Raw genomic sequence first — 23,915 nt, forward strand, 5'->3', positions numbered from 1 at the left:
TATTAACCTTCTGCCACAATAGATATATAAAAAAAGCTACTCTCTCATTAAAAATATTCAGAAAGTAGTTTCTGCATATGTTATGTATCTCGGTTAGGTAAACATTGATTCCTAAAGAAAATAACACAGAAATGTCATACAATTGGCCAGGGGCCCTCAAACTATTTTGCTCTGGGACCCCATCAGACAATAATTACAGGACCCAAGCAAGTTACTGCAGAACGTCATCACATGACATGTGTAGTCAGCAGACAGCACATACATATCAGCATTGTGGAGGCATAAACTGATGGGAGGAGTCTGACATACCATAACCCATCACATGACATGTGTAGTCAGCAGACAGCACATACTTGGCAGCATTGTGGAGGCACAAAATGATGGGAGGAGTCTGACATAACAGACAATTCAACAGATGTTTCAGACTCCTTGAATCACTGACTGAGATTAGAAAAGTCACCAGCCTGATGGGCAAAAACATGGAGTCGCGACCCCATGCTGAGAAGGTCGGGACCCAGTTTGGGGACAGGACCCACAGTTTGAGAACCACTGCAATAGGCTAATAGCGCTGAATTTGTCTTAGTGACACTGTTACTTATTAAATATTAGGACTCTTTTAAAAAATGTAAAGGACTCCTCAAATATGATGCACGCAGGGGTAACTATTCTAGCACCCACTGTCCCTGCAAGTTACATTTACTGTAGTACATACAGTACTGTATCCTGAATACTTTACAGACAGCAAAATAAAGGGTACTTCTGTACTTTCACGGCGCCACTAGAAATCGCGGGCATCGCGGCCATTGAATGCACTAAAAATCGGGTGCGACGCGATGCCCGCGATTTCCCATAGGGACTAATGTTAAATTTCTCAATTGACCCGATTTTACTGTTCAATGCCTCAATTGACACGATTTTTCCATAGGAAACCATGTTAAATGGCCCACAGAGGCCAAATAGCCACCCTGAAGTGTGAAATGGCCCCCACAATTGTTAACGCCACCCCACGATCAACGTGAACCCGAAGCGTGGCGAGCGCAGCGGTACGCGTCCTCCGACCTTTTCATACCCCCACTATCCACGTCGGCGTGGAGTTGAGAATAGAAAGTGTGGCGAGCGCAGCAAGCCACCGAGCCCGAAGCATGGCGAGGGGACGCGGATACCTTCACAGGTAAACGCGTCCCTTCGCGGGCTTCACAGGTATCCTCGTCCGCTCGCCACGCTTCGGGCTCGCTGCGCTCGCCACACTATTCTATTCTCAACTCCACGCCGACGTGGATAGTGGGGGTATGAAAAGGTCGTAGGACGCGTACCGCCGCCCCTCGCGGGCTCGCTGCGCTCGCCACGCTTCGGGTTCACGTTGATCGTGGGGTGGCGTTAACAATTGTGGGGACCATTTCACACTTCAGGGTGGCTATTTGGCCTCTGTGGGCCATTTAACATTGTTTCCTATAGAAAAATTGTGTCAATTGAGGCATTGAACAGAAAAATTGTGTCAATTGAGAAATTTAACATTGGTCCCTATGGGAAATCGCGGGCATCGCGTCGCACCCGATTTTTTAGTGCATTCAATGCCCGCGATGACCGAGATATCCTATCTGTCCTAATCTCTTGGCGCCGTGAAAGTAAAGAAGTACCAAATAAAGAATGCCACATCCATGAATTTCAATACATAGGCCTTTAAACTGGAAGCCATTAACATCCTGGGAGTCAGGATACCGGCGATCATTATACTGACCCCAGCATCCCAACTGCCCGCTCAGAACACCATAACTCTGAATAGATCAGGATGCGGACACTGGAATCATGACAGCCCGCATCCCAACTGCTAGGTATGCGGTGCTACCTAGCATGGGGCTGGGGAGGGGGGTAGGCTTAACAATAATAGGGGGACTTATTACTGGGGGAGGGGGAAAACTAGGGTTAGGCTGTGGAGAAGAGTTACGTTTTGGCACAAAGAAGTGTTAGGCTGCAGGGTGGGGGAGGAGGGTTAGGTTTAGGCGGGGGGGTTAGGTTTCGGCAGCGGTGCGCAAGGATTAGGCACTAGCAGGGAGGGTTAGGGTCAGGCTGCAGGGAGGAAGGGATAGGGGGCAGGGGAAGTATACTTGACTCCATTGTAATGCTGGTGTCGGTATTATGACTGCCGCTCATCCGTATGTATCCCCTTTAATGCTTTTTTTTTTTTGCATATAAACTTTTATAGTATAAATTAGAAATATTAATTCAGGCTTATTAGTCATTTCAAAATATTCTAAATATCTTAATTGGATGCCGTGCCTCCCTCCAACAAAATATACTGTATATTCACAGAGCTGATTTACAGTTGTCAATTCTCATCTGCATATTACCTGCTTACAACTAGCATTTACTAAAACAAGAGCGAATCATTTCAAAGGAATCCGAGACTGGAATAAGCATTGTCATTTCCACACGTGGCTTAATTGCACACTGCCCGTACTCTTTGCAGAAACCTGTCTAATATTGCGCTAATTGGCCTTACTCTAGATAAAAACAAAACATTGAGAACGATCTTCAAAGTTTGCAACTATTTATTTAATCTGCCATAGGAAAGGCAACTACGGTACATTTTATTAGTGTCACTAGATTACTGAAGGGTAAAGTGCTTAACGATCTCCGCTTATGAAAAGCACTAATTGCCACTGCTATAGTCCATTGTCAAATTAATTTAAATGATGTTTACAGAGGAATTTTGAATCAATAGCAGCGTTACAGTGGAAGTATAAGAGGTTTTTGTATTGTTACCGAAAGGACTAACACGTTGCTAAACTGCACGGAACGCCAGAGAAGACGCGATTGTAAAACTGTCAATCGTTCTCACAGTACACACATAGGGCCTAATTCAGACTTGGAAGGGGCCGAATTCAGCTCTGTTTTCGATTGTGCGGGTCTGGGCATGCGCATGGGCAGACCCCCTGTGTCAATGCCTCGCTGAGGCTTTCGCACGGTCAGGGGGCGGCAGCGGGGGAACGCAGAGGGTGGGTGCCTGCTCAGGGTGGATGGCTGATATCACATGACACCAGCGCCCGCCCCCTTTTAGCCATCTCCATCGAAAATAAAAGTCAGACTGGACTGAGTTTTATTTATGAACAGGGGGGAGGGGGAGGGGGAGGGGGAGGCGGAGGGGGAGGGGGGGTAGGGAATCATTCGATGGAGTGGATACAAATGCCAAATCTGCGGGTTTTGTACTGATGACCCGCAGACAGGATTCCTACACCAGCATCACGATAGAGGCAATACCAAATGGGGTCAGGTAAGTATACGTGCCTTCCCCCTGCTCCCTCTAATGCTCCCTTACCAAAGCCTAAACCTAACCCTCCCACTGCGCATCCTAAACCTAACCCTCCCACTGCGCATCCTAAAACTAAAGGTGCATATACAATGAGCGATTTTTGCCAGGCGTGTATGCGGACTGATGACGGGGAAAATCCCTGGGCAAAGAAATCAGAGAGTCCATCCAAGTGATTTTCCTGTCCGTCCAAGCGGGATACGGTCATTAGGTCGACAAGCATTGGGTCAACACCATTAGGTCGACATGCCGAAATGTCGACATGCTGGTTGAGATGGGTCTAGGTTGATAGGTCATTAGGTTGACACAAGCATTAGGTCAACATGGGCAAGTTCGACAGTCAAAAGGTCGACATGGGGTTTGTCAATGTTTTTTTGAGCCGACATGTGCTGACAGGTGGTATTTCATGCCCTACCATCCACTAGGGCTCGGTGGGAGTGTGCCGAGCATAGCGAGTCCATATGGACTGTGTCAACATTCGGGTAAAAAAAACAGTGAAAAACCCCATGTCGACCTTTTGACTGTCGACCTTGCCCATGTCGACCTAGACCCATGTCGACCTAATGGTGTTGACCCAATGCTTGTCGACCATTCTCTTGTAGACCTAATGATCCATACCCATCCAAGCAGGGCACTATGGAAGCCATCTACCCCGTTGCTCATCTGTTGGTAACACCAGAGGCGGTGGCCGGTGATAATGTGGGCGTGCACACAGCTCATCGCGGGCCCGTACACACTGGGCATGGGCAGCCTTTGAGCTGCTCTCAACTCAAAATTGCCCAGTGTGTATGAGCCTTAACTCTCCTGCCCTGTAGCCTAACCTAGTGGTTTTACACAAATGCATCAGCCTGGCACCCACTGGGTGCCGGGTACAGCCCTAGGCTACAGCCCTGGAAGGGCGAAGCCTGGGGGGGTTATTGCTGGGGTCCCCTCTCCCCAGGTACCAAATCCAGGGTGAACATGGTACAGCCGGGGGACCTTGTATAAAAAGTGTCCCCCGGCTGTAGCATGACACAACTGGCTGTTGGAGCCCCAGTGCTGGTTCCAATATAAGGGAGACCCCCAGTTTTTTGTCCCCCATATTTTTGGAACCAGGACCAGTTTAAGAGCCCGGTGCTGGTTTCTAAAATACAGGGGATACTCATGATTTTTTCCCCCAATATATTTGGGGGCTCAGAAGTGACTCAATGAGCCTGGGGCTGGTTATGCTCGGGGTTGGGGGGGGGCAGGTAATTTTTTAAAATATGTTAACATTAGATCACTTTTTTGGACAGAACCATGCACAGATAACACTGATCTGTGCATGGTTCTGTCAAACTCGCCAGGCTGGACCTGGCCTAATTGTTTTAAAATTTTTGGTCATTTTAAGGGTGCGAATTTGCGCCCTATTAAATTTGTGATTTTGATGTTTTCGATGAGAAAACATCTGGAAGCAGTTTTGAATGTGCCATTTTTTAGACAGGTCAAAACATGCACATTTATCGCAATTGACATTTAATTACATGCGAGATCTTTGAAAAAATGAGCAAATTCGTCAGCTTTCGTCTAAAAAATTGTACATGTCTAAAATTCGCACCCTATTACATTTCACCCCACGTGCACTGCAGGTGGGGCAAATGCAATGTGCAGAGAAATTTGGGGGAGTTATTTTGTGTCTGCGCGGGGTTAATACTGCTTTCTTTTCATGTATTATACGTTTTGCAACGTGATGAGATGCAATGAGAAGCAACAATCTAGTACAAAAAGTGTGTGCAGCACATACTTTTTGAGCTGTGCAATGGAATGTGCGTGCGAGCGCGCATCTCACTACACCTGACAATTGTACCGTGTATGGGCACCTTTACACTCCCCCCCCCCCCCCCCCAGTACTATGGACCTTATTCTGGTTAGTTTGCAATGCTTCGAATTTGCAGCCTTGCAAATCGTCAGATGATGCTCTGCGAATGCAGATATGCACGCCACGATCATACGCACGGGCTGCGAATGGATGTTTAACATAAACATCCATCCGCAGGCTACGCTCAGGTATCCTTAGATGTGCGCTGGCATTCAGTAGAAAGTGGGCGGGCAGCTGATATCAGCCCCCGGCGCCCACGTTCCATGGGAACGTCCAGCATTTTCATGGTAATGCCCATGACAATGAACAGTCTGTTTGCTGTGGCCGCACGCACCCGGGCATAGGCGCCGAAACCGTTGGTGCTCCGGGGCCCGAGCACCCACGGAAGGTGAGGAGCACCCACGGGCCACGGCCGGAGCTCACCATCTAAGATCCTGGCAGCGCCGCAGCGGGGTCCCAGCAGCGGATATGCCGTCAGCAGCGGAGGTCCCTGCGGCGGATGAGAACTAGTAGCGGTATAAATACCGCTGCTAGTTCCCCCTGCGGTGCTGCCAGGACCCCCTGCGGTGCTGCCAGGACCCCCTGCCTACCTCCATCCAGGACTGGGGGGAGCACCCACCGGCAAAGAACGTAAGCCGGCACCCCTGCACCCGGCGTAGGCACATACACGGAAATGCGGCTGCGCATACGCAAAACATCAGTCCCCGTACGAACGTACGGTCCTTGTGAAGAACCAGAATAACCCCCTATGTGTGAATCAGAATAATAACCATTTAATAATGTATAAAGGTGCCAGTTAGCTGTGTAAACTAGTAATTACCGTATTACAGTTGATTCGATTTCACACGTTTCTAATTTAATGCCGCCGATGCGTAAGAAGCGCCAAACCTGCGCGAGGTGTATTCAGCGCCACCATTCCATTCGCAGTTATTTTATTTCTCTTTTGAAGTCACTGCATAATTTCAAACAAACATTTTCTCTAAAACAAAACTTGCAGAATCCCAGAGTTGACTCAATCATTTCTTTTTATCTTTGGCCCAAAGTTGTCTTTTTTTATATGTCTTTCTTCTTTCAAAGAATATATATCGTCTATCATCTTCTAATCATTGCATACCAAAGGTATCCTCTGCTGCCATCTGATTGGCTGAAGGCATTTTATGCTGCTGTTTTTGTTGTTTATTTATTAATAAATAGGGCAGACCGGCAAACTGCTGTATGTTTCATGCCCACTATGTATTCCACACTGAAAGCTTTAAAGTGTGACAACATAGTGATAAATAATGTGGAGACATGGATAGGATAAGCATCGTAGGTAACGAAGGACGCGGTCGTTAGGAGGACACAGCTAAGGTTGACACATGTTGGGTCGACCACTGAAGGTCGACAGATCTGCAGTTGACACATACAAAAGTTTGACATGCCTACGGTCGAAAGGGGCATTAGGTCAGCACATGCATTAGGTCGACAGTCTTTTGAGCCGCCGTGTGCCGACAGGCGGTATTTCACGCCCGTCCATCCACTAGGGCGTGGAGGGAGAACAAAACAGCGTGCCGAATGCAGCCAGGCACTGAGCCCGAAGCATGGCGAGCGCAGCAAGCCATGCAAGGGCACAAGGTGACCGAGAAGGTGTTCTTGTCGACTGTGTCGACATTCGGGACAGAAAAACTTGAAAAACCCATGTCGACATTTTGACTGTCGACCTTCCCAATCGCAACCTAATGCTTGTGTCGACTGTATGACCCTGTTGACCTTAAGCCAGAGTTGCCTACCCTCCTGGATTGGCCGGGAGGGTCCTGGAAATTGTGTCCCCCTCCCGCCCCACTGGGAAAGGTGGGCAAAGCTCCCGGTTTCCCCCGCGCCCACCCACTCACACTCGTCCTGTTGTTTAAATACTGCGATTTGCAGCTTTTTGGGGGCTAAAATGACATCTTTTTAGCCCCGCCTCCTCATCTGAGAACAGCAAATACTGGTATTTGCCAGACTGGGGATAGGCCTGATGACGCCGATAATGGGCAGTGACCCCCACAGTTCTGCTGACAGTCTCCTCTCCGGGTGTCTCCTGGAGAAGATTGTAACAGTAAGCAACCCTGCCTTAGGCATGTCGACCTTTTGACTGTGTCGACCTAAAGGGGTGGGGTCGGGATTGTTTTGTCTACAACAGCAGATCTCCACTTATCGCTCCCCACTTTATCACTTTTTGAAGCTTGATACATCTGGCCCAGAGGGGGCATGGCGGAGCACCAAAACCCCCTGGCTCCCTTCCCACGCATGCTACATGTCGTACACATGTGCATGGCATCTATTCAGTAGTAATCACTTGCTCCCTTACCTGCCCCCCCCCCCTGCCTGTGGGATACTGCAACCTGTGGGAGGGACAGCATCCAAATAGCTGGACTGTCCTGCTGCAATCGGGACAATTGGGAGCTATGCAATTGATGAGTCTTGGTAGCATATCTCTGCACAATTGTATACCTGACAGTGCCCGATTTAATGCCCACCCACAGCTACTGTTGTTCTCCAATCTGCTCCGCACAGTGATCCCTGAGACTCAGAGCCTTCCCCCAGGATCTCAGATCAGATACAGCTCAATCCTTGTGTATACCAAGCACACACGGCAATATTATACTGTAGTCAGTGCCCTCTTTCTGCTCCACTCCAGCATCAAACCAATCTCATAACAGTTGACCTTGACGCCAATTCTATACTTGGACTTTAGGTCCCGTGCGGAAGTGTCAGGCCAAACCTGGTAGCAGCGCGGCCCGACAGCCAGGACTCCGCCGGTCAGTATACCGACATCGGAATCTCTGCTGCTGGTAGTCCGATAGGGGATCGCCACAGGCTCTATTCTCGCGTTGCGTTTCCGATGTTGATGCACTGACCATCACAATCCCGACAGTCGTGTGGTCATCCGGCACTCCTGACACATTGTCAGTGTCTTTTCTTCAGCGAGTGCAGTAGATCTTACTAACTGCTTTGGGGCTCACCTACATTAGGATGTACAGTAAGTCACATGACGACACGCCTCTCAGATGTAGCAGTGCACATCCACACGTCTTGGTGTCACCTTGACAATATCCCTGAAATGCTCTTTGAAAAGTAGACAAGTATGAATTCAGCCAGTCACTGGGAGCCCCCTATTTACTAGACAGCAGTCTATCAATGGGGGTGTTAAACACTGCTAAAGCTTTATTTGCTTAGATAACGCTTTTGTCACTTGGCGTGTCATTCCTGCTGTTTACCTCTATTCATGCTGGGGTTCTATAGTGACATAATGTAGATACAGTAGTAAGATGCTTTTCTGAGCGTTCAGCAGCTCAGGAGGGGCACATCACACCAATCTCCCAGGCAACTTTTGTTTCATCCTTATGTAAAGGTTTCCTTAGACATTTTCAGCAGTTATAAATTGATTTGCTCAATGAGGCAGATAGTATGAAAGCACACAGTGGCCCTTATTCTGATTGAGTCGGACGGCTGCGTGTTCGGTCGGACGGCCGATGTATTGTGTTTGCGCATGTGCAGAGGTGTTTCTGCGTATGTGCGACAGCCGCGCACATCCAAATACGGCGTGAATTCCATACAGAAAACGATCGGTCGGAACGATCCGAACAGGGGGTGGAGAGGGGCGTTAAGGGCTGTTTGGGCTCATTACCATATGCGTACACCCCATGTTTCATGGGCGTTCCCATGAAAATGCTGGACGTACATATGGGAATCCGGCCGTGACGCACGTGTGGGGGGCGGACAGCTGACATAGCCGGATGCCAGCTGCCCGCCCATATCCTGCTTTCATACAGAGAAATGCTGTCTGACCGCTCGGTCCATCATTCGATGGTCGGCGACCATCGGAGGATGGGGGAGGTTCCCACAGATGGGGGAGTTGTTCACATGAAACATCCGTTCGCTCGGCGTCTTACCGCATTCGGACAGTGTGAGCGATCCGTACGGTAGGCGGGGCTAAGAATACTTGGTGGCCATCCGAAAATACGCATCCGTCCAAGTCAACTAGAATAAGGGCCAGTATGTAAGTCAGGCATCTGTGTATGTTTGCGTAGCGCATATTTATTATATAACGTTATGAAGGAAAAAAGGTAATTAATACAAAATATATTTCTAACAATTATTTAATGTTCTCAAATAACACAAACACAATCATTTGTCGCAAACATATCATTTACTACAGATCGTATATTGAAGGTCATTCTAATGTGATCTTTCTCCCGCGCGTTCGCGTGGGGGAGCGATGTTTAGCTTCTGCTCATGCGCCAAAGCATTTATGCGTATGTGCAGGCTCCATTTGCGAAACGGACGCGGCAACTTGTATAGTCGCGGGCACGTCCGCACGGAGAAGTACGGGCGGGGGGGCGGCAAACAAGGACGTGCTCATGAAAACGCTGGGTGTTTCCATGGTAATTAGGAGGTGACACGGAGTGCCGGGGGGCGGGTGGCTGATGTCACATGACGTCAGCTGCACTCCCTGTCTTTGGGGAAATGGCCACAAATATAAGTCAGTCTCCACTGACTTATATTTGTGTGGTCAGTTGTAATCATTCGATGGTCGGTGACCATCAAAAGATGTGGGAGGTTCCCCCTGGCCTGCGAATGGATGTTACTGTGTAACGCCAGCCAGCCATTTGCAGGGCGGGGTTTGGTGGAAAGCCTTGCGAATCAACCAGAATAACCCCCAGGGAGCGGATGGATGCTGAGCACAGTCTGCCCGAAGTTACCGAAAGATTGACTTCATTACTGGGCACAGTTTAAGAATTGAGAAGAAGAGGAGAGGGGGGGGGGGGGTTACTATGTGGCAAAATGTGAAGTGGAGGAATTACTGTATTGGGTACAATGTGATGTGGGGTAACTACTATAAGTGGCATGATGTGTACTAGGGAACTACTGCATGTGGCATAATGTGAAGTGGGGTAACTACTATAAGTGGCATGATGTGTACTAGGGAACTACTGCATGTGGCATAATGTGAAGTGGGGTAACTACTATAAGTGGCATGATGTGTACTAGGGAACTACTGCATGTGGTATAATGTGAAGTGGGGTAACTACTACTGTATAGTTGCTAATGGCACTGGCCGGCGCCTCACTCCCCTCTCCTCCCCCCACCTGCTGTGTTGGGTGCGTACAACCAGCGAACAGAATGTTCCCCGTGGGTGCACGAACCCTGCGTAAGCACATATGCAGAAATGCGCATGTGCACTAACACAACATCGGTCCCTGTGTGACCGCATCCCTGCTGCAAAGATACCTGTATAAGGTCCTCTGCCACCAGAGACACACAATCCGTCCACAGTCCCTAGCTGCTCTCCTGGTGTGCCTGATGGATTCTATGCTCTAACTTATTGCAAAGTCCTCTACATCCGGGACCTCATGAGATGACTCAGGCCCTTCCTGCGGCTGGAACGTGATCATTTACATGAGAGTAATACTGCGGGTGGCCATCCTGGTGTATAAAGGGCTGAACAGCATGTTTCTCCATGTAAGAGAACTTACATTTGACACTTTCTCAGAAGTAATGGAACCAATTTTCAGCCTACATTTTCAAAGGGATTCATTTTACACATGGCAAAGTGTATTGTTAGGCACATATCGGTCAATGCTACAGGATCAATGAAACACACAACACTGGCACAACAAAGACCAGCAGAGACCAAGATAAACTGTAGGAGAACGGAAAGTTAATGTGATATAAGTTTGTTGTCTTAAAATAGTGCTATAGTCTTAAAAGCTTGGATTTATAACTTTTGTGTTTGAGCCACGGTGAAGTGATCACTCATGCCACCAGCAATGCCCATATATACTGCAACCTTATGCCCCTTTCTGAGCCAACCTGGCAACCCCTGGCAATGTAGTCAAATGATGAACACATAAACGCTACGATTTAGTCATCATCCATCTGCACGGTAGTACCTGTCCCGGGAATCAGTATAAGCCGTCACACACTCTTAAGCCTGCCCCTGGACTCCTATTGGCTAATTGTATTCATGCTGAATTGCACCATCGTGGCCCTGTGACAGAATGGAGAGGGCAGACTCCTTCGATAAGCTCCGCCCCATACCCACAAGCCCCATGCTTCCCCAAGAAGCCTGCCCTCTCCTAGAGAGGGCAGCCTAAGTCAGCAACCATGGCCATTGCAAAATGCCCATATCACAAAAAGTGTGGTCCATCAACGTACAGATTAAACTGTTCATACCAGTGGTCTCTGTCTGTTCATGCCTGAACAGCAGTACATACCCAGAGACACAAGGGCCCTCTGCTGCCCGTCTCCCTCTTCCTGTCAAGTTACTGTTTTTCCATGTCACTCTCTGCCTCCCCCTCTATCTCCCTGTCACCCTCTGCATCTCCCTGTCACCCACTACCATGTTGCATATTGTGAACTTGTGTTGGGTTGGAGGAGGAGGGGCCCACCTCCCACATGTTCCACCACTGCACACGCGGGTTACTTCCTTTGGTGCATGTGCAGTACGCCAATAACCGCTAGCTTCTGCTGAATTTCCTTCAACATTCCATTCCCGATACAAACAGCTGTTCCGTGTGCCCCTTGTATACAACAGTCAGTACAACGGCAGAGGATATGGAAATTCACTAGAACAATACCACACTTTGGAATGATCGGTTGATTTGTCTAGGAAGTATAGTAAACTAATTCCACTGCATAAACTATATTTAGATGATCTCAATATATATTGCTTAGGTAATTGAGATCATTCTTTTTTATAGAAAAAAAAAAAGTTTTCAACACATAAAATGATCTTTGTCTTGTAGGAAATATCTTTACCATGAGTATTGCGCTTACGCCCACAAAGGCCGCTCCAGCTATTGTATGTATTTGGCTTCTCTGTAATGAATGTTCATATCATATTTATTGCAATCCTTTTACCTTTCACTTCTAATTTCTAATATACGCTCTTAGTACAATATTTAATTAAAATGAAAATCTGCTGTAAATTCGGCCTTAACCCCCTGAACTCTTTTTCATATTGTTCTGATTGTTTTCTGTCTAACACAGACAAAGGGCAGTATTCAATGCTTTTTGCGAGCTGTGACAGTGAGTCACCGCTTGCACGGTCAGTATTCAACTGACCCCCTGCATACACCATTTCCACCTCCCTGGGATTCTACAGGGAAGTGCAAACGGGGGGGGGGGGGTTGGGGCATTAAAACAGCGCGGCTAAATGCAGCGGGCTCCCTAAATGCCACGAACCTCGCTGTTTCGGGGAATCTTCACTGTCCTCTGACAGCCGGGATTCCCCCGGGAGATTGAATACAGTGAGTGGCCAGCACGGGGTTAAAAGTTTAACCCCCTCACCGGCCACATTGAATACTGTTTAAATATTGAACATTGGGCAGATGTATGAAGAGTTGTTATGGGGAGAAGGGGTCTCAGCGCATGTTATGTGCACTGATACCGCCTCTCCCCCATGTATGAAGGAGCCAGGGTGTGGTAAAGGACAGGGGCGCATAGCTAAGTAATAGCAGGCCGCTGCTGGTTTTGGCTTCACCAGCAGCAGGCTGGCAAAGCCCTATCTCAACACCATCAACACCTATCTCAAAACTGAGTTCCAACACCTCTAATGGCAGGGGGAACTGAGTTCCACCTCTGCCACAGTCCTGAACAGTAATTCCAACAGAAAAGTATGTAATGTAAAGTTAAGATGAACAACTGTGGACATGTGGTGTAATGTGTATATCATTGTGCTACCATGTGTTGTGGGACCACTATCCCTTTATGGGTGGTAGGGAACAAATTCCCTGGCACTGGTCTAGGCTCTGCCTAATGGGGGGGGTGTGGAGGGGCCGCCTGCGATGCGGCGCGTGAGGTACTTTGGTTGCCCGTGCCACTCGACAGGGGGGGGGGGGGGGGCAAATGTCTAAGGCTGCCTAGTGGTGGCGCCGGCCCTGGCTATAACACACTGCACTCTACCTGCACAACCAGTGCTGAAACCTTATTATCTAACGCAAATTATTATATTGTTCTCTTAATGTAACTAAAATATAGTGATTTAAGTTTGCATCTGCTTCTGGCAAATAATAATACAGTAATAATAATAATAATAATAATAATAATTAAAACAATGTATAACACAAAGATTCAATTAAAAATATGCAAGTAATTTTGTGCCTGGAACAATCCACATTGCCTAGTACAGTAAGGAGACAAAATGCATTTATATTTTTTCTGTGCAGGGTAAATATTGGCTGCTTTTGCATGCAGCCCACAGATGTTAGATAGATTATATTTTTTATGCGCCAATTTCGATTTTTGAACACACCCCACCCATATGTAACTCTCTCTGCACATGTTACATCTGCCCCACCTGCAGTACAGTATAGCATGGTTTTGCCCATTTTCATGCTTTTTTTTTTCATAACAAAGCTGAAAATCTTTTTGATTTAGAACCTTTAAATGCTTCCCATAAATAAAGAAAGTAACACTGTGGATGTGATCGGTATTTAAGTTAATCATTATGATTGATGACTTTAAACACAGCATTTTAATATTCAGTATATGCAGGTATATATATATATATATATATATATATATATATATATATATATATATATATATATGTATATGCATGTATATGGATTATTTGTAGATAATTACTCTCATTCGGCTTACGCACAAGAAACAATCAGCAGAGCCTTCCTTCGCATAAGTCAAGAACATAGCTATGCAAATTATAATGGACCTAAAAGGTTGTTATCATACCACTCTGCAAAATATAATACAAGAGGTTTCCATGGTTACCAAAACTTTTCTTCTATCCAATTGATTTTTTTTAGTATCTTGAAATCAGACCTTTTTAAAGGAAATCAAATTATATGAAAGAGGAAAAGAGCAGGCATGTGACAGAGGGGCGACCTTTTCGAGCAGTAGGCTCTGATTACTGAATCCAAAATTACATTTTGAGCGGAACATAGCCGTTTACCATATGAATATTACACCTGCTTCAGGCGCACTATAAAGTCACGCAGGTAATGTATGTGTAAGACAGCTGAGTCCGATGGATACAACAGACTGTGACAGCTCTGCTGGGGGCCTGATCTTCCAGGCTGCAGGGGTCCTTTACATAAAACTTTCTCTACTGTTCCTGTTGTCACGTACAGAACTGTGCTTGGAGAGGAGGATGGGGAACCTCAACATTTCCCTGCTCTCCTCCATGCTCAATTTATATACAGTTTTGCACATATCAAGGAATTTAAGCTCTAAGGGGGGGAAGGACAAGTGGGGAAGATTCCAACAGCTTCTTAATATCATTTATTTAACAGTCTATAATATGATTTGTTGCTAAGGACAACCTGTTCACCGTTCCTCATTCCTCTTTAGATGGTTTAATATAGATCACCCATGTTCCTGAACCATGAACACTGATGATCTGTAAATGCCAAGCCGTTTCTGTGTGCTGGGCTGTTGGGGAACCTTTTCAGGCCACGGTACTTGCATGGGCAAATGTGTCATAGGCATTGTTAATACTGCACCCGTTTTAAAAGATGTGCTGGTGTGAGTGGCTGCAAGTTCTTTGTAACCAATTGCTACCCCCAGTGGCGTAAGTTCATCCCAGTTGCCCGGAGGCAAGATAAGTATTGGTGCCCCCCCCAAATTGCCCAATCAGTAAGGTGTCTGTCTCCAGTAAGGTCATGGGATCTAATACAGGGTGTGACACTTGCAAAAATGATGTTAGAAGGAGGAGTCAGCCACATTAGCAATATCAACTGCTTTCAATTAACTGATTCAAACTTGCAGGGGAGGAGAGGTGCCCCCTTGGGAGCAGGAGCCCGGCGGCAGATGACTCCATTGCCTCCCAGAGTTCTGCCTCTGGCTACCCCCCTCTCGCCACCCCAGCCTCATGTGTTACACTTATACTGCCTGATGAGTGCAGGAGTTCCCTATACATGGGTCATTTCCCTACACATGGAACGCAACGTACTATTCGGGGCTAGGAACCTACAGGGTCTTTGTGCCACCAAGAACTATAGAATTTCCATGGGTTACTTAGCAACTGGTGATCCCATCTTTGGGAGCATGTGGGATGGTTATGGTAGAAATGATCGACATTGTCTAGAGCAGGGGTGTCAAAACCTGTCCTCAAGATCTAAAGGTGCCCATACACGCACCGATCCTGGCATGCGTTCGGGGCTAAAATAGCATTGCATCGCATCGCATGCCTTGTGCATGCGTTGTGCATGCAATGCGATGCGATGAAAAGCAAATACAAAATGTATGTGCAGAACATACTTTTTGTACTGTGCGATGAAATGCCGTGGGAGCGCGCATCTCATCGCATAGCATCGCACCGCCGGGATCGGTGCGTGTATGACCACCTTAACAACGGTTGCATGTTTTCCATGCAACCTGTGGATCTATAGTAGGATGAATGCAGCAGGTTTGGAAATGTGGCAGTTAGTAATGACTACAGCTGTGCAGCAGCTAGGTGATCTGGGTCATGTGACAGTTAGTAATGACTACAGCTGTGCACCAGCTAGGTAACCTGGAAAACGTGGACCATTGGTAGATCTTGAGGACCGGTTTGGCCACCCCGGGTCTAGAGCGACAGTCACCAGGTCAAATGGTCGACAAATGTAATGGTCAATATGGTTTCTACATGATTTTTTGTGTCAATGTATTGATTCCATCACTTGGACCTCCAATTACTGTACTGCTTTCCCTTGCGTGGGCCACTCTACTCATCATGCTTGGGTACTTTTCCATGGTGAAGTATAAAAAAGTCCCCCCTCCCCGAAAAAAATAAAAACCTCAGAAAACAACATGTCAACCTTTTCATATGTTGACTGTTGCCATGTAGTCCTTTCACTTGTGTCAACCATTTGTCTATGTTGGCCATATGGTGTTGACCTATGAACTGTTGAACTATCGACTTGATAACATGTGGGACTGGGAAGATGTCTATTACTTACTCTGCTGCATATTCTATGCTGGCTTAATATATCCAATTACTATACTTGAGATATGACCATTCATGATGAAATAATATATTTAATATAGATAACCATAAGGAAGGGAACAGGTACATTATGGCGGTGCTTTTCAGCTTTGCAACCATGAGAATATCAGCAACTTGGTTGTGCCTGGGATAAATGCAGCGGCAGCTCCCACCTTATTGTAGGAGGGGGGCTGCCGTTGGCCGCAATGTCACACCCCCCACTGCTGAAGCCACTCCCCTGTCGTGGCGCGGTCCCGGCGCCTATACAATGTAGATGACAGGCACTGGGGCAGGTGCATATGCAGTATCGGCCTTGGTACTGTTCATGTGAATACACCCAACTCATATGGGCTGCTACAGCTGCAGCCCATAGAAGGTAAATCACGTTCCTGATACCTGTACAATGCAGATGACAGGGACCCGCACAAAACCAAAAGGGCAGCCCGGGAGGGAGGGAACACCTCTCAATGGGACTGCCTTGGGTGACTGGCAGGTCAGACTTCAACGGAATTCACTCTGGCTTTACTACAGTGATGGATTTTACCTGAAAAGGAGGGGGGGGGGGGGGGGTTTGCAGTCCATAGTAAAAAAACACCACTGGACAAATGGATAATATTTTGTTTTTCATAAGAGAAAGGGATTTCAGTGTCTCAATTTCTTATATTCATATTCTTAATTATAATATCATTAGCAATGTAAGTCAAATAAGACACATGTTATAAATAAGTCATTTTTTTTTCACAGTAAAATGTGGACTGTACTGTATGACACATATGTAAAGTATGTTTTTTTCCGCTGCCATTATCCATGTTCCTATGCCATTGCAACCGCAACTTGTCCCCCTTGCTCCTAATTATAACGACCCCTAACAGTCATACAGTACTAAGCGCCCAGATCAGACTACTCTAGAGTAATGTGTGTATACATATATATATATATGTATGTATGTATGTATGTATACTGTAAAATCATCTCCACGCCAACGTGGATAGTGGGGGTATGAAAAGGTCGGAGGACACGTACCGCCGCCCCTCGGGGCTCTCTGCGCTCACCACGCTCCGGGTTGCCGTTGATAGTGGGGTGGCGTTGACAATGGGGGTGCATTTAACATAGTAATCACCCATCAGGGTGCTTGTAGAATTAAAAATCGCATTGCATCGCATGCCATTTGCTGGCATGCGATGCTATGCGAGATTTCATTTTAGAAGCACTCCTGTTAATTTAACGTGAATATCGCATCGCATGCATCGCACACCACTGAGTACGGTATGCGATGGGCGCCGTCAGTGCTATTTTTCAGTAGGAACCAGCAGGAACTCAGTTCCTGAACCTCTAATTAAATATGACATCATCAGGAACTGAAAATCTACTTTTCATAAGATAAGTGCTATTTTAATGTCACCTGGGAGTGCCTTTGTTTCTAAATACAATATATACATCTATCCCTCTATCCCTTTCTCTATTATAAATATATATTTTTTATTTAATTGATTCATCCCCAAACCTAGAGTTCCTGGACCTATTTTTCCAGAAAAATAGTTCTGGGCGCCGTGCTAGGAAACAAGTACCAAAAGTTCTTTATTGAAGCCCTTTAAAGGGTTTCAATAAATAACTTTTTATTCAAACAATGCTTACATTTTATTTCGGGAAAAAAACAGAAGAGAACTGCTATAAGAAGTGTAATCGGGACATCACGTGGTTACAATCTCACTAAGGACTGAGTGGTACCAAGTCCAGCGCTCTCCGGTAACCCCTTCTTTCTTGTACAGACTCTCATTAACAGTCTTATCGGAGTAGCAGCTTACTAGATTTAGTCTTAGCGCATAATGGTGGCCATATTGTTGTCTATATATATATATATATATATATATATATATACATACAGCAGGGGCGTAACTAACTATTTAGCGCCCCCCCCCCCCCCCGCCGCACGTTTATTCGGCACCCCCCCACACACACACACACCTAACCTGCCCCCCCTTCTTACCCGCGGTCTGCCTCTCGCCCGGCTCTCTGTCGGGACCTTCCTGACGTCACGGTCCCGGCCGGCTCCTGCTGCTACAATGAAAACGGACTCTTAGAAAATGGCTGCCCCCATACTGCAGACAGAAAACTGTCTGCAGTATGGGGGCAGCCATTTTCTAATTGTCAGTTTTCATTGCAGCAGGAGCCGGCCGGGACCGTGACGTCAGGAAGGTCCCGACAGAGAGCTGGGCGAGACGCAGACCGCGGGTAACTATAGCCCCGCAGCCCCCCCCGGCGGCACCCCCAATTTCTCTGCGCCCCCCCCCCCCCCCCCCGCCACCACGGGGGCTGCGGAGCTATAGTTACGCCACTGATATACAGTATTAATAAATAAAAGTTGTGTAACCAGTGTTGGTCATCAGGCTGCAGACAGATCTAGAAGTAAAGCAGCAAATAACAGGACAATACCATGCTGCGCGGCACAGAGAGAGATGTAGGAGGGGTGTGTTCAAACTGAAATCTAAATTGCAGTGTAGGCTATATGGAAAACCGCCAGTATTTAACCTGCGCAGAAAAAATATAACCGACCCAAATCTAAATCTCTGCTCTACTACGTCTGCTCTTTTGTAGTGCAGCACGGTCCTGCCCAGTTGTGTGCTTTTGACGTGCTTACAAACATGAATCAGGATGGTAAAGTACTAAGTATCTGAACTCTGCAATTTGTTTTCTCCAATAACATCAAATTTGTCTTATTTACAGATGAATTGATGTGACCAAAGCATTTAATATGCATCTTGTTCTAACGAAACGGAATTGTGATTTGTGTTCCAACAATAAATAACTCAGCAGGAGAACGGAACATAATAGTTAGTTGGTAACGTGTTGATGTAACAATTACTGGGATAGACATCTCTCCAGTTTAAACAAGTGCTGAGTCTGTCTAGACTGAATATTATACTCTGTGATAATGATTCAGAAATGTTTGTAATTTGCTGAAAACAAACAAAATCTGCAACTCTCCATCATGGTGGGAGGAAAGGAAATCTGCTAACAATATATTACTGAGAGCGCTGGGAAATAATTGGTGATTGCACATGTTGCAATATATTTTCTGTGGATGCAATTCAATGCATTGCTATTTTGGGTGAAATGTACATATGGAACCAGCCTCTTCCTTTCAGGGGCTGGCGATTCTATCGCCAGCCCCCGCCAGCGGCCCGCTCTCGCCAGTGGTGCGCGCGCACGAGACGCTCGCGCATGCCCCGTGCCTACGGAGCCGGCTCCGCCTCCCCCGGTGCCCCTCGCCGCCCCGCTGTTCCCCCTATCCCTGCCCATCTCTCTGAAGTGGAGACAGGCAGGGACCCGCAGCGGCGCCGTCCTGAAACTGGGACGCGCGTGCGTTTGAGACGCACACGCGTCCCAGTCAGATGGAAGCGAGGCGCTCCAACTGTAACAGGATGAGCGATTCAGAAAGTGAGAGATTTGGTAAGAAATCTCCTGGTTTTTTTAAAGCAGCAATCATTTACACTGCAAAACCAGTGTGATTTTGCAGTGTAAATGATTGCCGCTTAAAAAAAAAAAAACGGAGATTTCTTACGAAATCTCACACTTTCTTACGAAATCTCACACTTTCTGAATCTCTCATCCCATTAAGTTTCACTCTATGGGGGGTATTTAATGCTGCAGTGAGCGGCCGGCGAGGGGGTTAAACAACGAGGATTGCAGAAAACCAGCGTTCCTCGCTGTTTAACCCCCGCACCGGCCGCTCGCTCTATTCAACGTTCTGGGGAAATCCTCGCCGTCACAGGACGGCGAGAATTCCCCAAAACAGCGAGACCCGGGGCTACTGCAGAAAATTCGCTGTTTTTAGCCGCGAGTCTCGCTGCTTCTGGAGCCGCATACGCCAATTCTCCCTCGCTCAAAAAATGGAGCGAGGGGGAATTGGCGTATGCGGAGGGTGTGTTGAATACTGTCAGGGTGAGTGGTGACAGCGAGCAGGAAGCCCTGCTCGCTGTCACCACTCGCAAACAGCATTGAATACCTGCCTATGTTTCTGATATGTGGTTGCTGATTTCAGAGAACAACATCTACAGTATCTATCTATCTGTCTGTCTGTCTGTCTGTCTGTCTGTCTGTCTGTCTGTCTGTCTGTCTGTCTGTCTATCTATCTATCTATCTATATATATATATATATATTGAATTATATAGAACGCTAGTAAATAACAATTTATAACATATAACATTGAACCTTTACTCGGCTCATATAACAGCCAAGAATTCAATTTTTTAGAAGAAACACAATGTTTATTTCTATTAAACACTTAAAACATGGTGTAAAAATTATTATCCACATAATTGCTTACAATGGTATAACACTCATGTAATTATGGCTGGTATCATATCAGTAGTCTAGACATAGGCAGATAACAGGCCCAGAAATATCAGCAGTGAAGAAGGTTATTTACCAGTAGAATGATCCTCACTGAGCCGGCAGCTAAGTGTACTACACATACTGTAGCTGCAGGGTCTGTGGGGTTCAGTGAGGATCATTCTGCTGGTGAATAACCTTCTTCACTGCTGATTTTTCTGGGCCTGTTACCTGCCTATGTCTAGACTACGGATATGATACCAGCCATAATCATGGCCGCCGAGAGGGGGTGGGGTACATTTTACCCGGGACCGGGCATGTCAGGAGGGCCCGGGTCAGAGCTCACAAAAAGCATGTTTTATATATATTTTGCACCTGCATTGGGTGTCAGACGGACAGGGATCTCACTAGATCGCTTAGAAAATGCCCGTGTGTAAGGCCCATAGTGATAGTGTTGCTATCGCCCGGCGATTAATATCCAGCATGCAGGATAAATCTAGGAATATCGCAGGTCAGGGCCGGTGTGAGGAGAACCCTGACCCTGACATATCACTCAGCACACAGCACTGACGCAGCGCTGTGTGCTGAGCGATCTTGCTGAGCGTTCTGGGCGATCTAGCATCGCTGAGAACGCTCAGCAATCAAAATAAAATGTGGTATACCCCTTTCACACCGGCCACCCGAGTATTACCCGGCATTTTTGAGTGCCAGGCCATTTTGCCAGGTGCAGCCTGACCCTATTCACACAACCTGCAAATTACCGGGTTACAGCTTTTCAACCCGGGAATTTTCTGAAAAACACAGGGTTTTCTGTGGTGTGAAAGGGTCAAAATGGGTCTTAACGGGACTCTTGACCTTGGTCAAGAGCACGGTTGGAGTGCGGGGATTTAAGACCCGTGTTGACCCTTTCACATCAAAGAGAAACCCGGGTTTTTCAGCAAGTTTGCAGGTTGAAGATCATTAACCCGGTAATTTGCTTCTGGTAAAAAAGGGGTATTAATCAGCAGAATGAAAGAGGGCCTCTTAGAGATTATTGATACTGTCAATGGCGTAACTATAGCTCTGCAGCCCCCGCGGTGGTGGGGAGGCGCAGAGAGAGTGTGGGCGCCGGGGTTCTGCGGGGCTATAGTTACCCGCTGCTGTCTGCCGGTACCTGGCCTGCCGTCACGCTCCCGTCTGTCCCGGCGCCAGCTCCTGATGCTATAATAAAAAGTGACACTTAGAAAATGGCTGCCCCCATACTGCAGACAGTTTTTTGTCTGCAGTATGGGGGCAGCCATTTTCTAAGAGTCACTTTTCATTATAGCAGCAGGAGCCGGCGCCGGGAGAGACGGGACCAGGACCGCAGATGCGGCCGGGCAGGTACGGGCATGGGGGCGCCGCCGAGGGGAGGGCAAGGAAGGGGGGGTGCCGAAAAATTTGCAGCGGGGGGGTCGCAAATTAGGTAGTTACGCCACTGGATACTGTCTCTAATCTCATACAGATTCGAGCTTGGAATCGCCAGATTCCCTTAGCTGGCGTTTGCCAGCGGAGAGGCACTACATTTGACGGGGATGCGCAAGAGTCTCACACGCTCACACCTCCCCATCATTTGGCGGCGGGGAGCGGAATCCCTGCCGTCTCTGCTTCAGGGAGACGGGCAGGGTTGGGGGGGGGGGAGGCGTGGTAGAGGGCTCCAATGGGACGGGGTGCACAAGCGTCTTGTGTGCGCTCGCCCCATTTTGGCGGAAAGCAGCGATGACGGCGGCTGGCTAATGGCGATTTGATTACCAGGAGCACCTGTGACGGGAGCTGCTTCATCTGTACATAACTGAATTTATTGTGTATTCCTTTGTACAGAATTGCCCTGAACAGCAGATTCCCGGTGCCACCTTCCATAGTGGGATTCTGATTAGGTGAAGCTATTAACTCGTTCACTTCCAGATTGTTTAGTCAAACAGGAAAATTGGCATCAGAGACAGAAATAGATATTTCTGCTGCTGCTGCAATTATTTTGCACGTACTGGAATTGAAATGACAATAATCAATTGTGTTGTTTAAAAAAATATATATATATTTATTGTCCAAAGAAAAAAACTAATAGCTGAAATCACCACAGCATCAACATGTTACTCACATGCAAATTGGAGTGTTGCCTCTCTACTCAGAATTCTGCCAAAGTTGTTGTCTGCTATGCACTGATATTGACCAGCATCCTTCACCTCATTTGGGCTGCTGATAATTAAATTCCCATCTATTAGAGTGTAGCGATAATCATTTTCCAAGTCTAGTTCTGTTCCATTGTGAAGCCATCTTTAAAAGAAACAAAAGATGGACAAAAATGAAAAATAAAATAAGCAATTGATAAATGAAAAAAGTAAGAAAATAAAATCAGGCTCTTAATTTACTTTATACAATGCAAGTCTTCCATTTCTCTGTGTAGTCTTTGGGGTATATTCAATGTTTTTTGTTCACTGTCACTGCTTGCAAGGTCAGTATTAAACTGACCCCCCTGCACACGCTGTTTCCCCTCGCTAGGCTTTTGCAGTGACGGAGAAACAGCACGTGCAACCGCTAAAACAGCGAGGCTCACGGCTAAATGCAGAGGGCTACCTGTATTAGCCATGAGCCTTGTTGTTTGGGGAAAACCTCGCCGTCATCTGACAGCGAGGATTCCCCCGGAACGTAGAATAGGGTGAGCGGCTGGCGCGGGGGTTAAACAGCGAGGGTCGCTTGTTTTCGGCGATCCCCGCCGTTTAACCCACTCGCCCGCCGCATCAGTCTAGACCAGTTGTTCCCAAACTGTGGCCCTTATTCTAGTTAACTCTTTCTGATAAAATCCTTCTTAGATGGACAAAACCATGTGCACTGCAGGGGGCAGATGTAACATGTGCAGAGAGAATTAGATTTGGGTGGGGTTTTACTTCAAAGTGAGATCTATATTGCAGTGTAAAAATAAAGCAGCCAGTATTTACCCTGCACAGAAAAAAAAATAACTCACCCAAATCTAATTCTCTCTGCACATTTTACATCTGCCCCCCTGCAGTGCACATGGTTTTGTCCATCTAAGAAGGAAATTGTCAGAAAGAGTGAACTAGAATAAGGCCCTGTGTGCCATGGCATCCTGGGGTGCCATGGGATCCTTTCATGGGTGTCCTGGATTGATGGTGCAGGATCAATTCAAATTATATAAGGTCAATGTAATAGGCAAAACCAGTGCTTATGGCTGCCAATCATAAAATATGCGAACAAACAGAATCTGGTCCCTCACCACATAACTGACCCTGATGAAGACATAAACATAATTTTACTGAATTTCATATTTTTTTCTTCTGACCTAGGGCTGCGTAAAACATTCTGATAGTCTAGGGTGCTGTAATTCCAAAAAGTTTAGGAACCACTGCTCTATACTGACTTATCTGCGAACGGGGAAAAAAATCATTCGATGGTCAGCCACCATCGAATGATTTTTCGCCTGTGCGGATCTGTGCTAAGGGATCCCCTCGCA

General features: G+C 46.9%; 1 protein-coding gene across 1 annotated transcript in view; it reads right to left on the minus strand.

Annotated features, from left to right (window-relative positions):
* The window catches only part of CNTN5 (contactin 5), a 1,198,205-nt gene that overhangs the window by 407,166 nt on the left and 767,124 nt on the right, over window positions 1-23,915 (minus strand). Inside the window, exon 7 of the mRNA XM_083170083.1 lies at window positions 22,545-22,720. Within this exon, the coding sequence (XP_083026209.1) occupies window positions 22,545-22,720 (176 nt within the window). The remainder of the gene's footprint in view (window positions 1-22,544; window positions 22,721-23,915) is intronic.

Source organism: Crinia signifera, chromosome 2 (assembly GCF_055691185.1).
Source record: "Crinia signifera chromosome 2, ASM5569118v1, whole genome shotgun sequence".
Taxonomy (NCBI): domain Eukaryota; kingdom Metazoa; phylum Chordata; class Amphibia; order Anura; family Myobatrachidae; genus Crinia; species Crinia signifera.